This window comes from Ruditapes philippinarum, unplaced genomic scaffold (genome assembly GCF_026571515.1).
Source record: "Ruditapes philippinarum isolate M1 unplaced genomic scaffold, ASM2657151v2 ctg1742_1_1_1_1, whole genome shotgun sequence".
NCBI lineage: Eukaryota > Metazoa > Mollusca > Bivalvia > Venerida > Veneridae > Ruditapes > Ruditapes philippinarum.
In genome coordinates, this window is record NW_026864569.1 from 114527 (window position 1) to 132720 (window position 18194).

The 18194-nt window shown below is 33.7% G+C and overlaps 2 protein-coding genes and 1 long non-coding RNA gene across 3 annotated transcripts; 2 read left to right on the top strand and 1 right to left on the bottom strand.

Moving 5' to 3' along the window:
* The first annotated feature begins 39 nt into the window (after positions 1-39).
* LOC132726105 (uncharacterized) lies at positions 40-1999 on the top strand. The gene is made up of 2 exons (XM_060711374.1): positions 40-90; positions 523-1999. Exons 1-2 carry the CDS (start codon positions 40-42, stop codon positions 1249-1251), a joined length of 780 nt encoding a protein of 259 aa, XP_060567357.1. The 3' UTR covers positions 1252-1999.
* A 2400-nt stretch (positions 2000-4399) lies between these two features.
* On the bottom strand, positions 4400-6058 carry LOC132726103 (perlucin-like protein). The gene has a single exon (XM_060711372.1). It carries the CDS (start codon positions 6022-6024, stop codon positions 5269-5271), a length of 756 nt encoding a protein of 251 aa, XP_060567355.1. The 5' UTR covers positions 6025-6058; the 3' UTR covers positions 4400-5268.
* An 8203-nt stretch (positions 6059-14261) lies between these two features.
* On the top strand, positions 14262-16573 carry LOC132726100 (uncharacterized). Its single transcript, XR_009625144.1, has 3 exons — positions 14262-14429; positions 15481-15583; positions 16383-16573. It is a non-coding gene; the product is annotated as an uncharacterized LOC132726100 (long non-coding RNA).
* The last annotated feature ends 1621 nt before the right edge of the window (positions 16574-18194 follow it).

Sequence of the window (18194 nt, forward strand, 5' to 3'; positions counted from 1 at the left end):
GTTTTAAATATCTTCTATTAGACAATTTAACAAGTCAAAATGGCGGGACTCGGATCGAAAACACGCAAATTAGCGAGGGCGCGGAGCGAAGTTTTATTTATTAAACTTCGCTCCGCGCCCTCGCTAATAAGCGTGCTTTCGATCCGCGTCCCGCCATTTTAACCTGTTAATTCTCGACTTTCCGCTTGGCGGGGTCGCGGGGCGGAAACACAAGTGGCACAAATCAGCCATCATAATAAATGCATTTAAAGTTTCTTTAAGTAGGAATCCGTTTAAATTGTGTTCTTTAAACAGTGGTTAAAATAATCTTTTATTCCTGATTGTAAACTTGTTCTTCTTATAAATATGTTTCATGAATGGACACAGTGCATACATTTATTTTGAAGTGCCTTAATTTCTACAATGTTCAGGTACGTGCAAAACAAATATCTATAATACAGTTGTTTGTGCAGAAGAAATCATACCTAGACCTAATCTTGTAGACTAAATAGTGCAAAGGAAAATATTTTCTTATAACATTAGGTTCAGCCGAAAGCAAATACGATGCAGCGTTTTCAATTTGCCGTCATCATTATTTGTGTGATAAATGCTAAAGGATATTATGTTAACAACACCGCTCCATCAGATATTGACGCTCGATATTTAATTGATGTTGGAGTGAAAACAAACGATGCTAAATTGGAGGCTGTTGGAATAGCCATTAAAAATCTCCATCAACATACTTGTGATGGTTGGTCAACTTGGTCAAAGTGTACTTCAAACATTTTTCGTTATTTTGGAATAAAGCAGCGTACCAGGAAATGTGTCAACACATCTTTGGGAAATGAAACAGACTTACGCTTATGTAGGAATCGATGTCCGTCTGACTATAAAACAACATCTAATAGGTTTTGTATAAAATTACATACCTCTGCAAAATTACATTCTGAAGCAGAAAACTACTGCAAGTCAGAGGGTGGACATTTGATTCATATCAACTCACAGGCAAAATATGATGCGATTGTTGGAATGGATTTTCCAAATAATTTGGCTTCTTATATACATATTGGTGGACAGCGGAAAGACGTGAACTCAAACTGGACGTTCAACGACGGAACAAGAATGTCATTCTTCAGATGGGCACCAAATGAACCGAGTAAGATTTCGCAGGAGTTATGTTTATTCTTGGAGACGAAGCCAAAGACTATGCATGATGGAGCGTGTCGTCAAAAGGCTCCTTACCTATGTGAAATCACTGACATAAATAAGTAAATAAAAATATCACGTTACTATATTAAAATGAATATCAAATAAACATAAAGTGTTTACGTACACCTGTTAACTTCGAAACTGTCGCGATTTCGTTCAGCAGATAAATACTTTTCACATATTTCAATGATATTTTATTTTGTTTATTTTCAGTTTTCAATTAAAAATATAAATCTGCATCATTGGAATGTGTTTCATCTTCTCTTTAACATAACGTTTTTTAAAAGGTGCAAAGCTTATAGTAACAATTCATAGTAATGTCTACAATATCAATCGGAAAATCCTCGGCTATTATGTATAATAATCTCGGAGTTGATACGTGACACGTGGTTTAGATGTAAAAAGAAACAAAGAGTGAAATCTTAGACGGATATTTATATTTGACATCCAAAGGAAAATGAAGTGTATTTCGGTAAAATTATGATTGAAAATATGTCTGACAATCATAACCAATATAATAATGCCCACGAATGTAAAGTTTTAAACAAATCTGAATTAATTAAATTCAACCGGCATTTTGCACTTTCGGTTTCTACAACCTTTATGAAAGTATATAAATAATGTAGTGTTTACATATATATCTGTAAATTTATTTAATTTAGATGGACGTGGTGTAAACATAGTCATTAACTCCTAGCATTATATTCTGAGCGTTGGTTAGACCGAAAGACCGTTTCCGTTCTGTGCAGTTCGAAGTCCTTATCCGAAGACTGACGGAATGGGCCGAAAAGTTGCGATTGTCCCAACTGTTTATAATGCTAAGCTGCGGTCTCACTTACTCCCGGCAGAGCCCAGGACCACCCCGGTAAGTTACTGGGATGATCCGGGACGATCCGGGGTGAAATTATTGTTGCGGTAACACTTATCCCGGCAGCACTACGGTAATTCCAAATATACCACCCAGGATGCGCTCCAGACCATCTTGGCAGAGCTACGGTTCATGCCGGTGCTTCCCCGGTCGTTCCCGGATGACACCGACAGCGCCCCGGTTGACCCAGGCAGAGTCCCGGAAAAGCCCAGGAAGGGGATAAGAGCCCCGGTAGAACCTCGATGGATTGAAAACGCGCGAAAATGATTACGTTGATTTAATATAATCTTAGTAAGTAATTCATGATGATTTTCTGAATAATCCATATGCAAGACTGGACAGAAGGGAAATGGGGAAGGGTTTTGATACAAACAAGTGCAATCATCGCAAACTGTCGTGATTCTTTTGAAATGAACCGGGCTCTGCCGGGGCTCTACCCGGATCAACCGTAGATCCATCGTCATCCTCCAGGGCTCTGTCTGCATCTTCCGGGGTTCTGCAAGCATTGACTGGGGCTCTGTCGGCATTTACCGGGCCATGTATTTAAGGATCTAGATTAGGATCAAATTTAAAAACTCAAATTTTCTCCATTGTTTTTTCCTCTTAGATGAAATATTTAATAATAACTTGATAGCATTGGACTTGAAATGGCATGTTTATAAAATATTAGAATTAATGAATTGTTATTTTAAAGTTTATGAGAATTTTACTGTTAATCCAAATATTGATTTTGATCCTAAAATTGATCTGATTATTTTTGTATTTGTTTCGATATACGTGGATTTTATCTCAAAATAGGGTTGTTTCTTTGCAAATCAGCAAAATTTTATTTTATCTTTATGTACCATTCAATTCTAGCAAAATACGATCAACTTTAGTTTTATAAACAAGAAAAATAAAATCAGGATCACACTTGATCCTGATCCTGATATTTTCTTTGTGAACACGGGTCCGGGGCTCTACCGTAGCACTACCGGCTACATCATACCTCGGATCATCCCCGCTTTGTGCAGACAGAGCTACGGTGCTTCCCCGCTGTTACCACAGTCGTTCCTGGCAGAGCTAAGGATGAAGTCGGCAAAGCTATACTTCCCGGATCACCCCGGAACACCCCGGTGATATTGGATATTTTATTCGATCCGGGGTCGAATGCCGGATATACCCGGATCATCCCGGACGTTGTCGGCAGAGTTACGGATATACTCCGGTTCTTCCCGGTCGTATCCCTGTCGTTCCCGTTTCACCCCGGACGTCTACCGGGGCTCTGCCGGGATGCAAGTGAGACTGCAGCTTTAAGGAAATAACACAGCGATTTCTTACAAATGGAAGATTTATAAAATTTACAGGTGGTTCCGAACAAAAATGGCACTAAATTTTTGTACTTATTCTTAGATAAAAGGGTCATACATTTTTTTTTACGATTGCCGCTCAGGAGCTTCAAAGAATTTTGATATATTTCTTTTTATCTTAAGTTATCAATGTTCCAGTTTGCATTGAAAATAGAATTCGAATAACCAGTACGCATGGAATGAACTTTTTAATATATTAAACTACCAAATAGTACATTTTATGTAAACATTTTAACAAGAAAGCAAGATATTCTCAGCGCCTTATAAGCGTGAGCGTGTGTTGATTAAAACGCAAGTTCTTCGCAACTTGGAAAGTGGATATATTTAAATAAATAACGAATATCCTCAACTCTGAAAGGGCATTCTATACAGTTATATTCAAAACTTCAGTCTAAATTACGGATTTAAGGAACCTTTATAAAATTTGAAATTGCCTACACCGTAAATATGATTACCTCAGAAATATTAGCTTTTTACGACCTTGTTGATCCAAAATTGATCTTTTAGTTATTTTATCTTCGTTTACGTAAAAGTCATCTACATGTATATGTTGATGGGTAAGAAGACTAATGATTAAGCACTTGTAACATCTAAAAATAATACATGTATAATTGAAAACGCTTGAGAAGTAAGTGTTATTATGTGTTTTTCGGATGTATGCATATGGAATGTTATTTCCTTCTACATATTCTTTCCAAATCAACACTGGTAATAAAGTGTCAGTTTGATATTCTAAAATAACATTAACACTTGAATAGACATTGAAAGATGCAATAACTAAAACTCTCTAAGTCTACATTTTTATTATATATTTTTTATTATACAAAGAATATACAAGCCTTACAAAGACACAAGTTGACGTGATATTTACAAATAACACACACTCCAAAAAAATGATAATTAAAATAAGCAAATCTATAAAAATCGTTCCATAACCACCATAACCAAAAAAAGAGAGATTTTATCACATGCATAGCTTGATTTCCTTGATATACATATATAACCATAACACTTTTTTTTTAAATTTTAAACGTTATAAATAGTAACCTCTTAACCTCCAGCATTTGTACCACGTGATTTTCCACTATAAACCACTATAAAGCGTTTTTTTCTCAATTTCGTCTCAGTTTCATTTTCCGAGTCCATAAAATCGGTATCATATTCGTATTATACTCCATCTGGTCGCGTATTCATTTTCCAAGTCCGCAAAAAATACATATCAAGTCTATCAAATCCATATTATATATATTTTACCTAGTCTCATTTTCATTTTTGAGTCAAAACGTTTTATATCAAAGCCATAATGTAGTCTTTTTTCAGATATACTGTAATACCAGTTTTATTATATTTGATTTATTTTCTTCTTAGATATTGGTGGTATGAAATTGAGCGGTCATTAAGAATCTATCAGTAGCATTGGATTTGGCTACTGTCTCATCCAATATAAAGATTTTACAGCTGTTTACTCGTCCACTAGAATTCAATATTGTACTCAGCAATGTGATATAACATCTTGATATTTTACAAGTATTATATAAAGTAGTGACATATCATTACTTTTACTTTCAAACTTAAAATATCATTCATAAAGTCATTGCCCGTTTTAAATGATTAAAGCAGTTATTTCAAGTTCCTCCATTTTTAAGTATAAATGTTGGATGCTAACGTGCTTTGTACTCTAAATACTAAAAAAGATTATTCATACTGCATATCTGAGTACAATAGTGCTTTAATAAGATTTTCATATCTTAATACAAAATTTCCTTATACCTTTACAATTACATATAAGCATATATAGAGAAAACAAATGATAAGGCACGATTCTTTATACAATGTCCAATGCCTTTATTCATGAACAACGTGTTATTTAAGATTGACAGATTTTTCACAGACATATGGTTTATCATAACCGCATGGACTGTCATTCCATTTTAAATTTGCCGTTTCAAGTAAATGTAAACAGTTTTCTGTGGTGTTACCATTTGGTTCGTCCTTATGCCATTCTTGATATCCAGTTTCCAGGTTTCGACCATTATGTTGCCATATCCATTCTCCCTCTGTTTGGATATCCGAAGCACCAATCCAAGGTCCTTGGTATGCATCACTTGAATTGACAGTTGCAATAGATTGATTGAATAGTTTGATTACAAAGTCGTTTTCTTTCGAACTGCCAATTTCTACAAGGAATGCACCTTCTAATTTGCATTTTTCAACAGCATCCTGCCACGCATCTTCGTCGTTAAAGACTTTGTAACATGACAGCCCGTACAATTCCCATGTCTCATCACAAAGCATTCTTAAAAACTCTCGGCTTTGTTCTAGTCCTGACGACAATTCCGCAATGGCATTTTCATTTTGAGCAAGTTTCTGTTCTAGTTTAAGTAACTCGTTGTCTAATATAAGTCGAGCCTCATGATTAACATCCAATTTCTTTCCGGTGAATTGTTTTTCCTCAGCAAAGCCAATTTGAAGGACTCGTACTAAATTCTCCAACTTCGAGAGATCACTCCGTAAAAGGTGAATCTTTCGTTGATTGTCTATTTGAGACTGCGAAATCGTTAGGCCGAAACACATAAATGCATAGAAGAAAAAGACGAATAAAACGGAGATGCGAGACATCTTTAAACCTTACAGAACTATCTGTTCGTGCCTGTGATCTCCTTTAAATATATAGCTGTCACATTCAGATGGGGGTTTACAAAAAGTAACTTTTTCCTTTAACGTTGTCAGGGAAAATATAGAATAAATGTATTATAGTTTTACAAAAGTCAAACGAGTACTTTGAATTGCTTGGAAATATAAAATGTTATATTTAATAAATATGATTGTCATTTTCTGCTTTTGTAAAACTTACACTTTATATGTAAATAACTCTTACAAAGTTTGGAATAAAAATAACATACTTATTTGTTAGAAGACGTGTTAACTTGACACACTTATAAACCTTGTAAGTTGTAACTAAAAAGTATTCTGCATATTATTTATTTATTATTCGTCCGTCCGTTCATCCATCCATCCATCCGTCCGTCCGTCCGTCCGTTCGTTCGTTCCTTTCTCTGTTCGTTCCTTTGTTCCTTCCTTCCTTCATTCATTCCTTCATTCATTCATTTATTCATTATTCGTTCATCCATCCATCCGTTCATCCATCCATCCATCCATTCGTTCCTTCCTTACTTTCTTCGTTCGTTCGTTCCTTTCTTCGTTCCTTCCTTTCTTCATTCATTTTTTTATTTATCTATTTCTTTATTTATTCATTTATTTATTGGCATCTAACGAACTCCAAAAAGAACTCACAAAATTAGATTGCAGGATTTATCCGATGACAAAAGTGATAAATGAAAGCTACCGTTCACATCCTTACCCTTCTAGCATCGGCAGCTACCGTTCACACCTTCACCCCGTTAGCACCGGTGTAAGCAGTATTAAACTTAACCCCTCTAGCACCGGCGTCAACATTAATTCAACATATACATGCGAAAATGGTGAAACTTTGAAGTTAGAAGCAAAAACATAATGTGTGGATACGGCATCGAACATGGAACACACATTGTTATGCACGTTTGGTGTTTCTTTACATAAAAATAACAACAAAAACGTAGTCAGTTGTGGGACGAAATGTTCGATATACGTCAATGTAGATGCTATTGTTGTCCGTATCTCTTGTACAATATAATTACCATGTACATTAATCCAAATATTTTTCATATTGTTTATTTGGTTTCCAATGTTTAATCATTAGAGATGTAAGTTGATTGAGGATTTTTTGGTGTTAAATTTATCTAATACACCTTGAATGATATGAGCCGCGTCACAACAAAACCAACATAGTGCGTTTGCGACCAGCATGGATACAGACCAGCCTACCCATCCGCACAGTCTGATCAGGATCCATGCTGTTCCCTATCAGTTTCTCTACTTGTTATAGAGTTTGTAAGCGAGCGAACAGCATGGATCCTGATGAGACTGCGCGGATGCGCAGGCTGGTCTGGATCCATGCTGGTCGCAAACGCACTATGTTGGTTTTGTCGTGACGCGGCTCACATCTATCTTGTAATCATTAGACATACAGTCACAATTTCTTTCAGTAGATCTAGAAACTCGGAAATGTTTCAAATAAATTTCATACATTCATCACCATCTTAACAAATTATCTACACCGATTACTTTCTGAACAGCCCTTCTAAGGTACTCAAAAGAACTTGAAAAAGAATAAGTAGATATAATTGTTTCACTGTATACAGTTGTTTCTTCGTAACCACTTACAACAATTTGACGTTCCATGAAAGTCATAATTGATTTAAGAGGTTCTTAGATATAGGAGCGGATTTTAAGAATTCTAAAATCACAATAAAGTACATATGAACAATTGGCAATGACATAACGACATACTTTATTTTAAATAAAGCAGTCTGATACTAAACGTGTGCATCTCATTAATATAATTATATCATGTCTGTTTTACATTATGAACGTCACGGCCTAGACTAAAAAGAGGATATTGAATGAGTGTAAGTTTATTACTGAATTTATTGAACGAGTTGAATAAAATTATATTAAGCGAGCCTCTGGCGAGCATGATATTATTTTATTCAACGAGTTTAATAAATTTAGTAATGAACTTACACGAATTTAATATTCTATTTGTCCGATCTAAAAATAAAGACCGTTTAAAAGTGATACAGAATCATTTTTCATTGACGCGCCTATAGTATAACACTAGCATTACACTATTATATGTTTGTAAAACGCTAATGACGTCGCGTCAAAATATATGCACGACCGTTCAATACCATTTTTACGAAGTCGCAAAATCGGCACGGAAGTGTAATAAGTATATGTTAGTGTCCATCCGTGCTGTTCTACAGAAATTAGAAACTTCGACGGGAGCAAAAGCGACAGGAAATAGTTTCTAATTTCTGTAGAACAGCTACGGATGAATACTAACATACTTAGTGTCAAACTTTATTTGGCCTCATTATTATCCACTTTATTACGTCACTACGCTGTTCTAAGAATTACTATGAAAAATACAAGGTGAATATGAACGGAATTCAATATAGTATCGACTTTTGTTCTTCTATGAAAATTAACACACAGAATTTTTAAGAAATACAGCGTTTCATTGGATGACAAATAAAGTTGGACATTAAAGCAGCACGCCTCCAGATTCATCCTAATTTTCATGAAAATTTTGAAAATGTATTTAAAGGTAAACTATTGTGAAATGAACAAAGAAAATACTTGACACATTACAATCGGCACTTAAAATCCAGTAAATTACCAAAAAAGAGGTCAAAATATGCATAAATAGCCCCTACTGCGTTAGTAACGCAGTAGAAATATGGTAATAAATACTACAAAATACAGTCATTAATTGCACATAAGATATAAATTATCACTTGAATCTTTAATTTGTTCACTTTTCTCAAAGTTTTAGTATGGTTTTTCCAAGTTTGATTTTCTTGAAATATTTTGGGTCATCTGAAGGTATATAGCTTTAAATAGTCTTATAACGCGCAAAATGTCAGCGTTACACTAAAAGCTCGTCAATGAAATATTTTATTTTTTTATTCTTTTTCAATTTAGTTTGGGTATGTGATAAATAGAATGTTATATTAGTGTAGGTTCATTACTACATTTATTGAACTCGTTAAGTAAAATAATATTATGCTCGCCAGAGTCTCACATATTATAATTTTATTCAATTTGTTGAGTAAATTCAGTACTGAACCTGCAGACATTCAATAAGAAAAACAAAACAACAACAACACAAAGTTAATCCAAATAATTTTATACTCTTTCGGGAAAAAAGTACAAACTTTACCGATAAGAATATGCTATGACTGTTTTTAATCTATGAACCACAGCAATTTCAAAGTCTTATTATCAATACATATAATGGAAGAAAGCTTTATGCTTAAATCTGCATGTCTAAAAATGAGCCAAATCATTCTTGAGAAAAGTGAACTTAAGTTTGAAGAAAAATAAAACATTAATAAAGATCCTGTAACTCAATGTTTAATGGTTTTATATCATAAAAATATACAAACAGATTTATCAATAGTGTAAGTTCAAAAAGCATTATTTGTAAAGATATTACCGAATTTATATTTTCATGTTAATGAAGGGAGCTAATTAAATTAAGATTTATGTTTATAAAGTTGAAATCATTTTTTTCAATAAGAAATGAATGCATATATCTTAATGATTACATATAATGTGAACAAATATTTGCAGTATGAATTTTACATATTCTTCGATGTTTGAAAACCGTTTTAGAAGCATATATATAAAGTTTCACTTAAGTGTGGTAACAACCTATATTACAATATACAGGATCTTTAAAAGTCAGAAAAAATGTTCATGTTTTATGAAATTAATGACGGAGTTTGCAGTATTTATCAAAAAAGTTTCTACTGAGTGACTTGTTATTGGCTATTTTTACATATTGTGACCTATAACTGGTAATTTCGAACATTTTAAGTGCAGTTCGTAATGTGCTAATTACTTTCTCTGTTCACTTGACAATATTTTACTTTGTCATACGTTTTTTTTTAAAAAATCATAAAAAATAAGCATGGATATGGAGACGTGTTTCTGAAAGGGGGTTTTGTCATTAGACAGATATTTGAGCCGCGTCACGACAAAACCAACATAATGGGATTGCGACCAGCATGAATCCAGACCAGCCTGCGTATCCGCGCAGTCTGATCAGGATCCATGCTGTTCGCCATCAGTTTCTCTACCTATTATAGGGTTTGTAAGCGAACAGCATGGATCCTGATCAGACTGCGCGGAAACGCAGGCTGGTCTGGATCCATGCTGGTCGCAATCCCATTATGTTGGTTTTGTCATGACGCGACTCATTTTTAGAAATAATGCAATTGTGCAACGACAGTACAGCAAGGTACAAAACGAAATGATTTAGTTAAATAGTAAATATTGTCATTAACGACTTGTATCATTGACATCACATGGTAAAGGTCAAACACACTTGACTTTCCAATATATGATAATTATATTGGACATTACAACGCCTGAATATGGACTGGGCTGGAAATGTGTGGTAAAGCAGGAATTTGTTGATAATTATTGGAAACATTTTAATAACTCATACGAACAGTTTTTCTACGTCAATAGTCTGTTTATAATAAATACAAAGCACTTGTGATTTTCATCACTTCCTTGAACATATAATGGCTTTTTTTTATTTTGTATGAGACACTTGTATGAGTCACGACACAACCAACATGGTGGGTTTGCGACCAGCATGGATCCAGACCAGTCTGCGCACCGGCGCAGTCTGATCAGGATCCATGCTGTTTGCTATAAGTTTCTCTACTTATATAGTCTGTAAGCGAACAGCATGGATCCTGATCAGACTGCGCGCAGGCTGGACAGGATCCATGCTGGTCGCAAACCCATTATGTTGGTTTTGTCGTGACACGGCTCATTTCATCTTTTGAGAATTCGTTGTCCTCCATTGTTTCAAGCTTGTGTTAATTTGTCATAATTCTTAGAATAGTTCAAATACGACGAAATTACCACTTGAGCAGCATTATCATGAACATATTATTACAATAGATAAATTGTTTACGAATGCATTACATACATTTTTGCCACATGTTATGGACAACATAAGAATGACATCATGCTATAAATATCAAAATGTACAAATCTCTGAATACATCACAAAACTCCGACGCTTGCTTGATAATATCTGCAAAACATATACCACCGGCATATTATTTCCATCCTTTAATCCAACTTTAATCTAACTTAAAGCAGCATGCCTATAGATAAGCGAAAATATTTCGATAAATTCAAAAATGCACTAAGAGTTTAGAGAAAGTAGAAAGATTCAAGATTCGAGTAATAATTTAGATGTTATGGGCTATTAATGGTTATTTTTTCGTTATGTGTAACTATTTTTCTACTGTGTTACTAACGCAGTAAGGGCAATATTTGCCTATTTTGACATTTTTGTAATAAACGTCGGCTGTAAGTGCCATTGGTAACGTGTAAATTACTTCCTTTTAGTTAATATACATATTATGCTATTTTTTTCAAAATATTTATGAAAATAAGCATTAATCTGGAGGCGTGCTGCTTTAAGGAAGCCAGATACGGTCTCCATAAAGTATATGCTTTCTTGCTTGTAACTTGTAACTAATAGTCATTCTTGTATCCTATTGTATTTGTAACTTATTGCATTATTTCTACGGTTTAAGCAGGGTCTTTCAAATATTTTTAAAAAAAACCCTGGGTTTAGAGAACTTTTTTTTAACTTAACCTTTATGCCAAATACTTTATGTTGCCATTGATGTTAAAATGTTGTTATATAGTCAGTCTATGTGAGAAGTTGGCAGTACAGAGTGCAGAGAACAAAAATGCTCAGCTGGCAGAGCAATGTAGCAGACAATTCTAAAATATGGAGTAAAACTGATGTGCTGGCTAGCACTATAGCAAGACATTCCAAAATATAGTGCAAAATAAATGCTCTACTAAAATATGCAGCTGTCTGGACAATCTAGCGGGGAATTCCTAAATATAGAGTAAAATTGCTCTGCAGCAATGCTAAGGCTAAGATATCTAGACATGCATTCTTATAGTGTATGAAAAATGCTGAGCTGGAATACTCGGCTGGCTAAAAATAACTTAGCGAGGCACTTTTAAATATTGTGCAAGAAATGCTCTGCTGCAAAGCTCACCTTGCAGAGTAGTAAAAATGCTCTGCTGGAATGCTACAATGGCTTAGCAATCTAACGGGTTATTCTTAGATATAGTATAAAATGCTCTGCTGAAATACCAAACTGGCAGAACAATCTAGCGGGACATTCAATAATATAGTGTTATCAATGTTCTGCTTGAATACTAAGCTTAGAGACAATCTAGCGGGGCATTCGTTAGTATAGTGCAACAAATGCTCTGCTGCAATACTCAGCTGGCAGAGGAATCTAGACATGCATTCCTTAATACATTGTAAAAATGCTCTGCTTTAATGCTTAGCTAGATGAGCAATCTAGCTGGACATTCCAAAATATAGAGCAAAAATGCTCTGCTGGAATGCTGAGCTGGCAGTGCTTTATAGCGGGGTATTCCAAAATATAGTGTGAAAATGCTCTGCTGAAATGATCAGCTGGCAGAGCATTCTGAAATATACTGTAATATTCGGGCATTTCTTAAACTAGTGTAAAAATGCTCTGCTTGAATGCTCAGCTGGCAGAGCAATTTAGAGGGACATTCCTTAATATAGTGCAATAAATGGTCGGATACAAAGCTCAGCTGGCAGAGAAATATATAAGAGCATTCCTAAATATAGTGTAAAAGATGCTGTGATGGAATGCTTATCTAGAAAACCAGTCTAGCTAGGCATTCCAAAATAGATAGTATTATGCTTATCTAGAAAACCAGTCTAGCTGGGAATTCCAAAATAGACAGTAAAAAATACTCTGCTGGAATACCTGTGCGCAAATATTACTAAAGACCAACGAAATAGACACCTGAGGGTTACTAGAACCCACAAAAGGTTATAAATGCATTGACACTAAAAAATCCTGAAATTCTGCGAGGATATCAGAAACAGTCTTAGACCAGTGAAATAGATCTAGGCAACAAAAATGACATTTTCAAAGGCATTAGGAGCGAAAGAGGATTTATAAGGAGTAAAGGAGGAGTAATATCTACTATCTTCTCTATCTCCTGCAAGACAAATTTACCAGCTGAGCATTCTAGCAGAGCATTTTATAATATATTTAGGAAAGCCCGCTAGATTGCTCTGCCAGCTTGACATTCCAGCAGAACATTCATTATGCTATATTTAAGACTGCACCGTTAGGCTGCTCTGCCAATTTGTCAGTGCGGCAGAGCATTTTGTACTATATTTAAGAAGGCCCTGCTAGATTGCCTAGCCACCTAAGCATTCCGACATAGCATATTTACACTATATTTTGCATAATTTTGGAATGTCCCGCTATATTGCTCTGCCAGCTGAGCAGTCAAGCTGAACTTTTTTACTGTATATTTTAGAACGCTCTGCTAGATTGCTCTGCAAACTGAACATTACAGCTCCGCATTTCCTCTCTGTTTTTAGGAATGCCAAGCGACATTGCTCCGCCAGCTCGGAATTTCAGCAGAGCAGTTTTATACTTTATATAAGAATGCCCCGCTTGATTCCCAAGCCAGGTGAGCATTCCAGCAAAACATTTTACACGATATTTATGAATGCTGTACAAGATTGCCCTGATAGCTAAGCATTGCAAAAGAATATTTGTTTCACTATATTTATGAGTGAGCATTCCAGCAACGCATTTTGACTCAATATTTTAGAATGCCCTGCAGCAATTTAACATTTCATGTAAATAAAGGGAGGTTAAAAAGTTTTTATTTTCTATAAAGTCTAAGACACATTTTTCAATAAGAAATGAATACATATATTTTAATGATTACATATAATATGTACAAATATTTGCATTGCATATTTTACATAATTATATACATGTATATATAATTTCACTTACTTGTGGTATACAACCTCAATTACAACAAGTGTTGTTGCATGAAACTGGGCATGAGTTCGAATCTCACACGCTACAGTTATTTCTGATGCATTCATATATGTGTAGGAAACATTATAAATTATATGAAACTACTTAAAAGTTTTGCTACATTACCATTGAAAAAAATGTCGTGGTATAACAGTTTAAACCAAATCTCAATTACAACATACAGGATCTTTAACCTCAGTATAGATTATACCATTTTTGTAACAAAAGTTATGTCTTTCCGTGATTAAAATGTATTTACATTTATAATCAATTGTTTTAATATGTTACAAATTATCAGGTTTTTGAACTTTTGTATCTTACTGTGTTATCTTTACTTTATTACATCTGTTACGCGTTAATTACTCTTCTTATACGTGGATATTTCATATTAAAATAATCTCTCAAAATACAGGACGTGAAAAATACTTATAACTATGAAATTACTTTTATTTATTGTGGTTATTTCCATGTTTGTGGGTAAGTTACTGTTTTTACACTCTTTTTATTAATAAATAGTATAAAAAAATATTGGAAGTCAAAATTTTGTCTTGCATGTCATCGTATTTTGATGGAAATGATGGAAATCTTTCAGTTTGTCACATCAGTTTCAATAAGAAATATATATATTTGGTTTATACAGAATTTATTTTAGTTCGATTGTGTAGGAAGCTATTAGCTTATAAACACACTTTCGAATCCGTTCCTGGAACCAACCAGTACTGAGCAATGAGTGTAAAGTTTCTTGCACAAGGAAACAACGACTTGCCTCTGTCAGGGTTTGAACCTATGCGGGTAGCGATCATAAGATTACTAGTCCGAAGCGTTAACCACTCGGCCATGCCGCCACAAAAAAAGATATATTTGTATGATGCGGTGCATTTATTTTGCATCTGTATTTTTGTGATATAAATTTAAAATAATTTCAAATGATTTATTACAACATACGTTAACTTCACATAAAATTTCTAACAGTGTAATTACATTTCACCGACCAAGATGGAATTTAATAGAAAAAAAACCTCTTTCTTGTCGTTATCATTTTATAAATGATCAGCATTTTCGTGGAACTATAAAAAATGTTGATATACCACGGTAGCCGTTATTCATGTGTACATGTTACATTATGAAAATATGTATTGTCATATATCATTTATTGTATATGATGTTGTACTATAAACAAATCAAAAATAAAAGTTCTGTTTTGTTCTGTTCTTTAGTAATTATACTAGTCACTTCAAGATAATTCTTTATGTTTGAATTATTGTTAAATTATATAACTTCATTAATCACTTTATAAATTCAGTTTTATATATTCGAAAAAAAAGGTTAATACTAGATCTACATATTTCCTTTTTTCTCAACATAGCGCATTTTGTTTTCCAGTAAGATTATTAATTTGCTTCGTATAATAATTGCTCGTACATATTTCAATTAAGAATTTTAAATGTCAGCTATATGCGTTGAAAAAAGTAAATAGTCAGGCAAATCATTTAATTAAATAATAACACAATTTGTAAATTGAATTTAGAAATACACCCAGCAGAGGGAAAAGCTTGTCCAAAACCGGTATCTTGTTTGGATGACCCCTGCAACAATGCGAAGTGTCCAAAACACCCTGATGCAACATGCGAGTACGTATTTTAAAAAAATAAAAATAGCAACTCAAGATCCATTAAATTAAAATATGTCTTGCCAAAAAAATTGTAAATACATGCCGTTTTAAATTTGTTTTGTATAAATATCGTCGAATTAAACCTCTTAAATACTTCACCTTTAAATATTTCACAAATCGGGAGGGATAAAGGTTAAATCTTGCATTTTTATAGACACAAGCTGGTGCCAAGCTGCTTTTATGAGTTATTTCACAAATAATCTGGCTTTAAATTTTGTACAATAACTGTTTTCCGCTAGACAAATTTTTATACAATAAAGTAAATGATGTTATTGAAAAAAATGATAAAGAAAACATGCAGCCTATGAATGTTTCAAGTATTTGCATTTCAGAGAAAAAAAAACTTAGTTCTTTGCTTTGATTTGTATTAAATTTTCGATATACCTAAAATAATTCAAACACAATACATGCACATGCTTTATTATTCAATAAAACGTTTGCTTTTGTTATATTTATTATTGTGTATTTGCCATAATAGTCGCGTCATGACAAAATCAACATAATGGGTTTGCGACCAGCATGGATCCAGATCAGCCTGCGCCTCCGCGCAGTCTGACCAGGATCCATGCTGTTCGCTATCAGTTTCTCTACTTGTAATAGGGTTTGTAAACGAACAGCATGGATCCTGGTCGCAAACCCATTATGTTCGTTTTGTCATGACGCGGCTTATATGTATATCCATGCTTGTATTGCCAAAGGCAGATACTTGTATTTGCCGAATTGCAAATAAAATTTTGACTTTGACTTTTGCATTTCAGAGCAGACTACTGTAAAGGCGGATGCGACACAAAATGGTCAATAGGAAAAACGCCTGTTAATTGCAAAAGCAAGGGAAAAAACAATTAACAATAAAACAATACGATAAAATGGAAATACAATAATTAATAAAACATTCTATTATACTAGTGTACCTTAATTAACGGTATAAAATAAAGTTTACTGAAACATTCACACGCTTGTTTTATTTCACAAATATACTCAGTTGCAAAAGAAAGTGTGCACTTGGTTACTTGCAAATTCTGTAAACATACACGAGTAAATAGTGGAAAATTTTGTATTTTGTATCAATATTTGCTGAGAAGTATTGGCTATACAGTGGTTTGATTTGTATGAAAATTTGATAATTATCATAAGTTTGGTTTCTTGTAAAGAGCGGAAGGATGAAAAGTTAAAGTTCCAAAATTATGATTTCCTCACGATTTTGTGACTTGTTATGTGACCTTTAATCGGTATATGTGGCGTTTAACTTATTTATAGATCCATGGGTCGACGAAAGTGTTCAGTATTCATTGGACCTGAAATAACGTCATATGAACTTCTGTTTGAATGATATTCCATTCAAATATTCAATAATCCAAAGGCAAAAAAGCGCAAATAAATAAAAAGGAACTTTTAGTGTTTCACCTCTCAGCTGTAATCAAAGTCTTGATGATTACATGTATCAAATTTCAATTGTATGAAAACCATCGTGTAGTGAATATTTCTACAAATTTTGATACCAAACATGCTTAGTTTACAAAATTTCCCTGTAAACAAGTGCACACTTTTTTTTTTTGCAACTCAGCGGTCTTACTTGATGTCAAGCAAGTGTGTTACACATTTTTGTATGTAATATCGCTAGTGTTTAGATACCATTCCCAGTTCCACATCATGGTATTCTCGACTATAAAATGCCAACTTCTTCTCACGATTCGCTTGAATCAATGGCGAAACATTATTTTTTGTTGGAGAGGTTTTTTTTTTCTCAAAACAATGAACACCAAACAATAAAGTTTAAAACTATGTGATGATAAATAATAATGTTTATAAAAGAGAATATGAACCACTTACATGATAATATAAAGTAAACATTTCAGCAAAAAAAAATGAACTCAAAATTTGGGAAGATGTAATCTAGCTAGTCAAAGTTTGCGCAATTAAAGAAGAACACTACAGACCAATTGCAATTTCTTAATCTGAACACCCTTACCATTACGCTACACACCTTTACTCTATGATATTGCAATGGGGAAACGTTGTGGCGTATAACTTGTACAACATATATACATGTGAAAATCACTACGTTAGGGAAAAAAATGTTCAATAAACTCGAAATACATGTACGTGGGTAATCAATAATCAATAGTTTATTAACGATTACAAGAATTGTTCAAGTTAAAAAGATACAGACTCCCATGAGAGTTAAAATGAGTAGCAGGTGCTTGTAAACCAAATACATTGAGTTATTTAGAGATGTATCACTAAGATTAATGTTCAAAAGTTGTTAAATTAAATATGTTTTTAATAAATGGTACAATTATAAAGTCAATAAGGAATGATCTCGGGCTTGTGTCTACAAAAACTATAATGTTAACATAAAGCTGTTTTACAGCGTATCTAGTAAGAGCATCATAAGACATATACATCACCATATGTGGTTTAACTTGATTGCTTCAACAGATTGGATATCGTGTATATACTAATCAATAAAAAAATGTCATCAAGTATAATAATGAGCTTGGCCCGGCTGTTTGAATTCAGCTTATTCCCTACATATTCCCTTCTTATCAGATTCGAAAAAAAGTGTAATA

Bases quoted from the DNA above. Each gene is read 5' to 3' on its own strand.
- LOC132726105 (XM_060711374.1), top strand. From the start codon at position 40: ATGGCGGGACTCGGATCGAAAACACGCAAATTAGCGAGGGCGCGGAGC. The intron at 91-522 runs GTTTTATTTATT...TTATAACATTAG, and splicing joins TAGCGAGGGCGCGGAGCGAA to GTTCAGCCGAAAGCAAATAC.
- LOC132726103 (XM_060711372.1), bottom strand. From the start codon at position 6,024: ATGTCTCGCATCTCCGTTTTATTCGTCTTTTTCTTCTATGCATTTATG.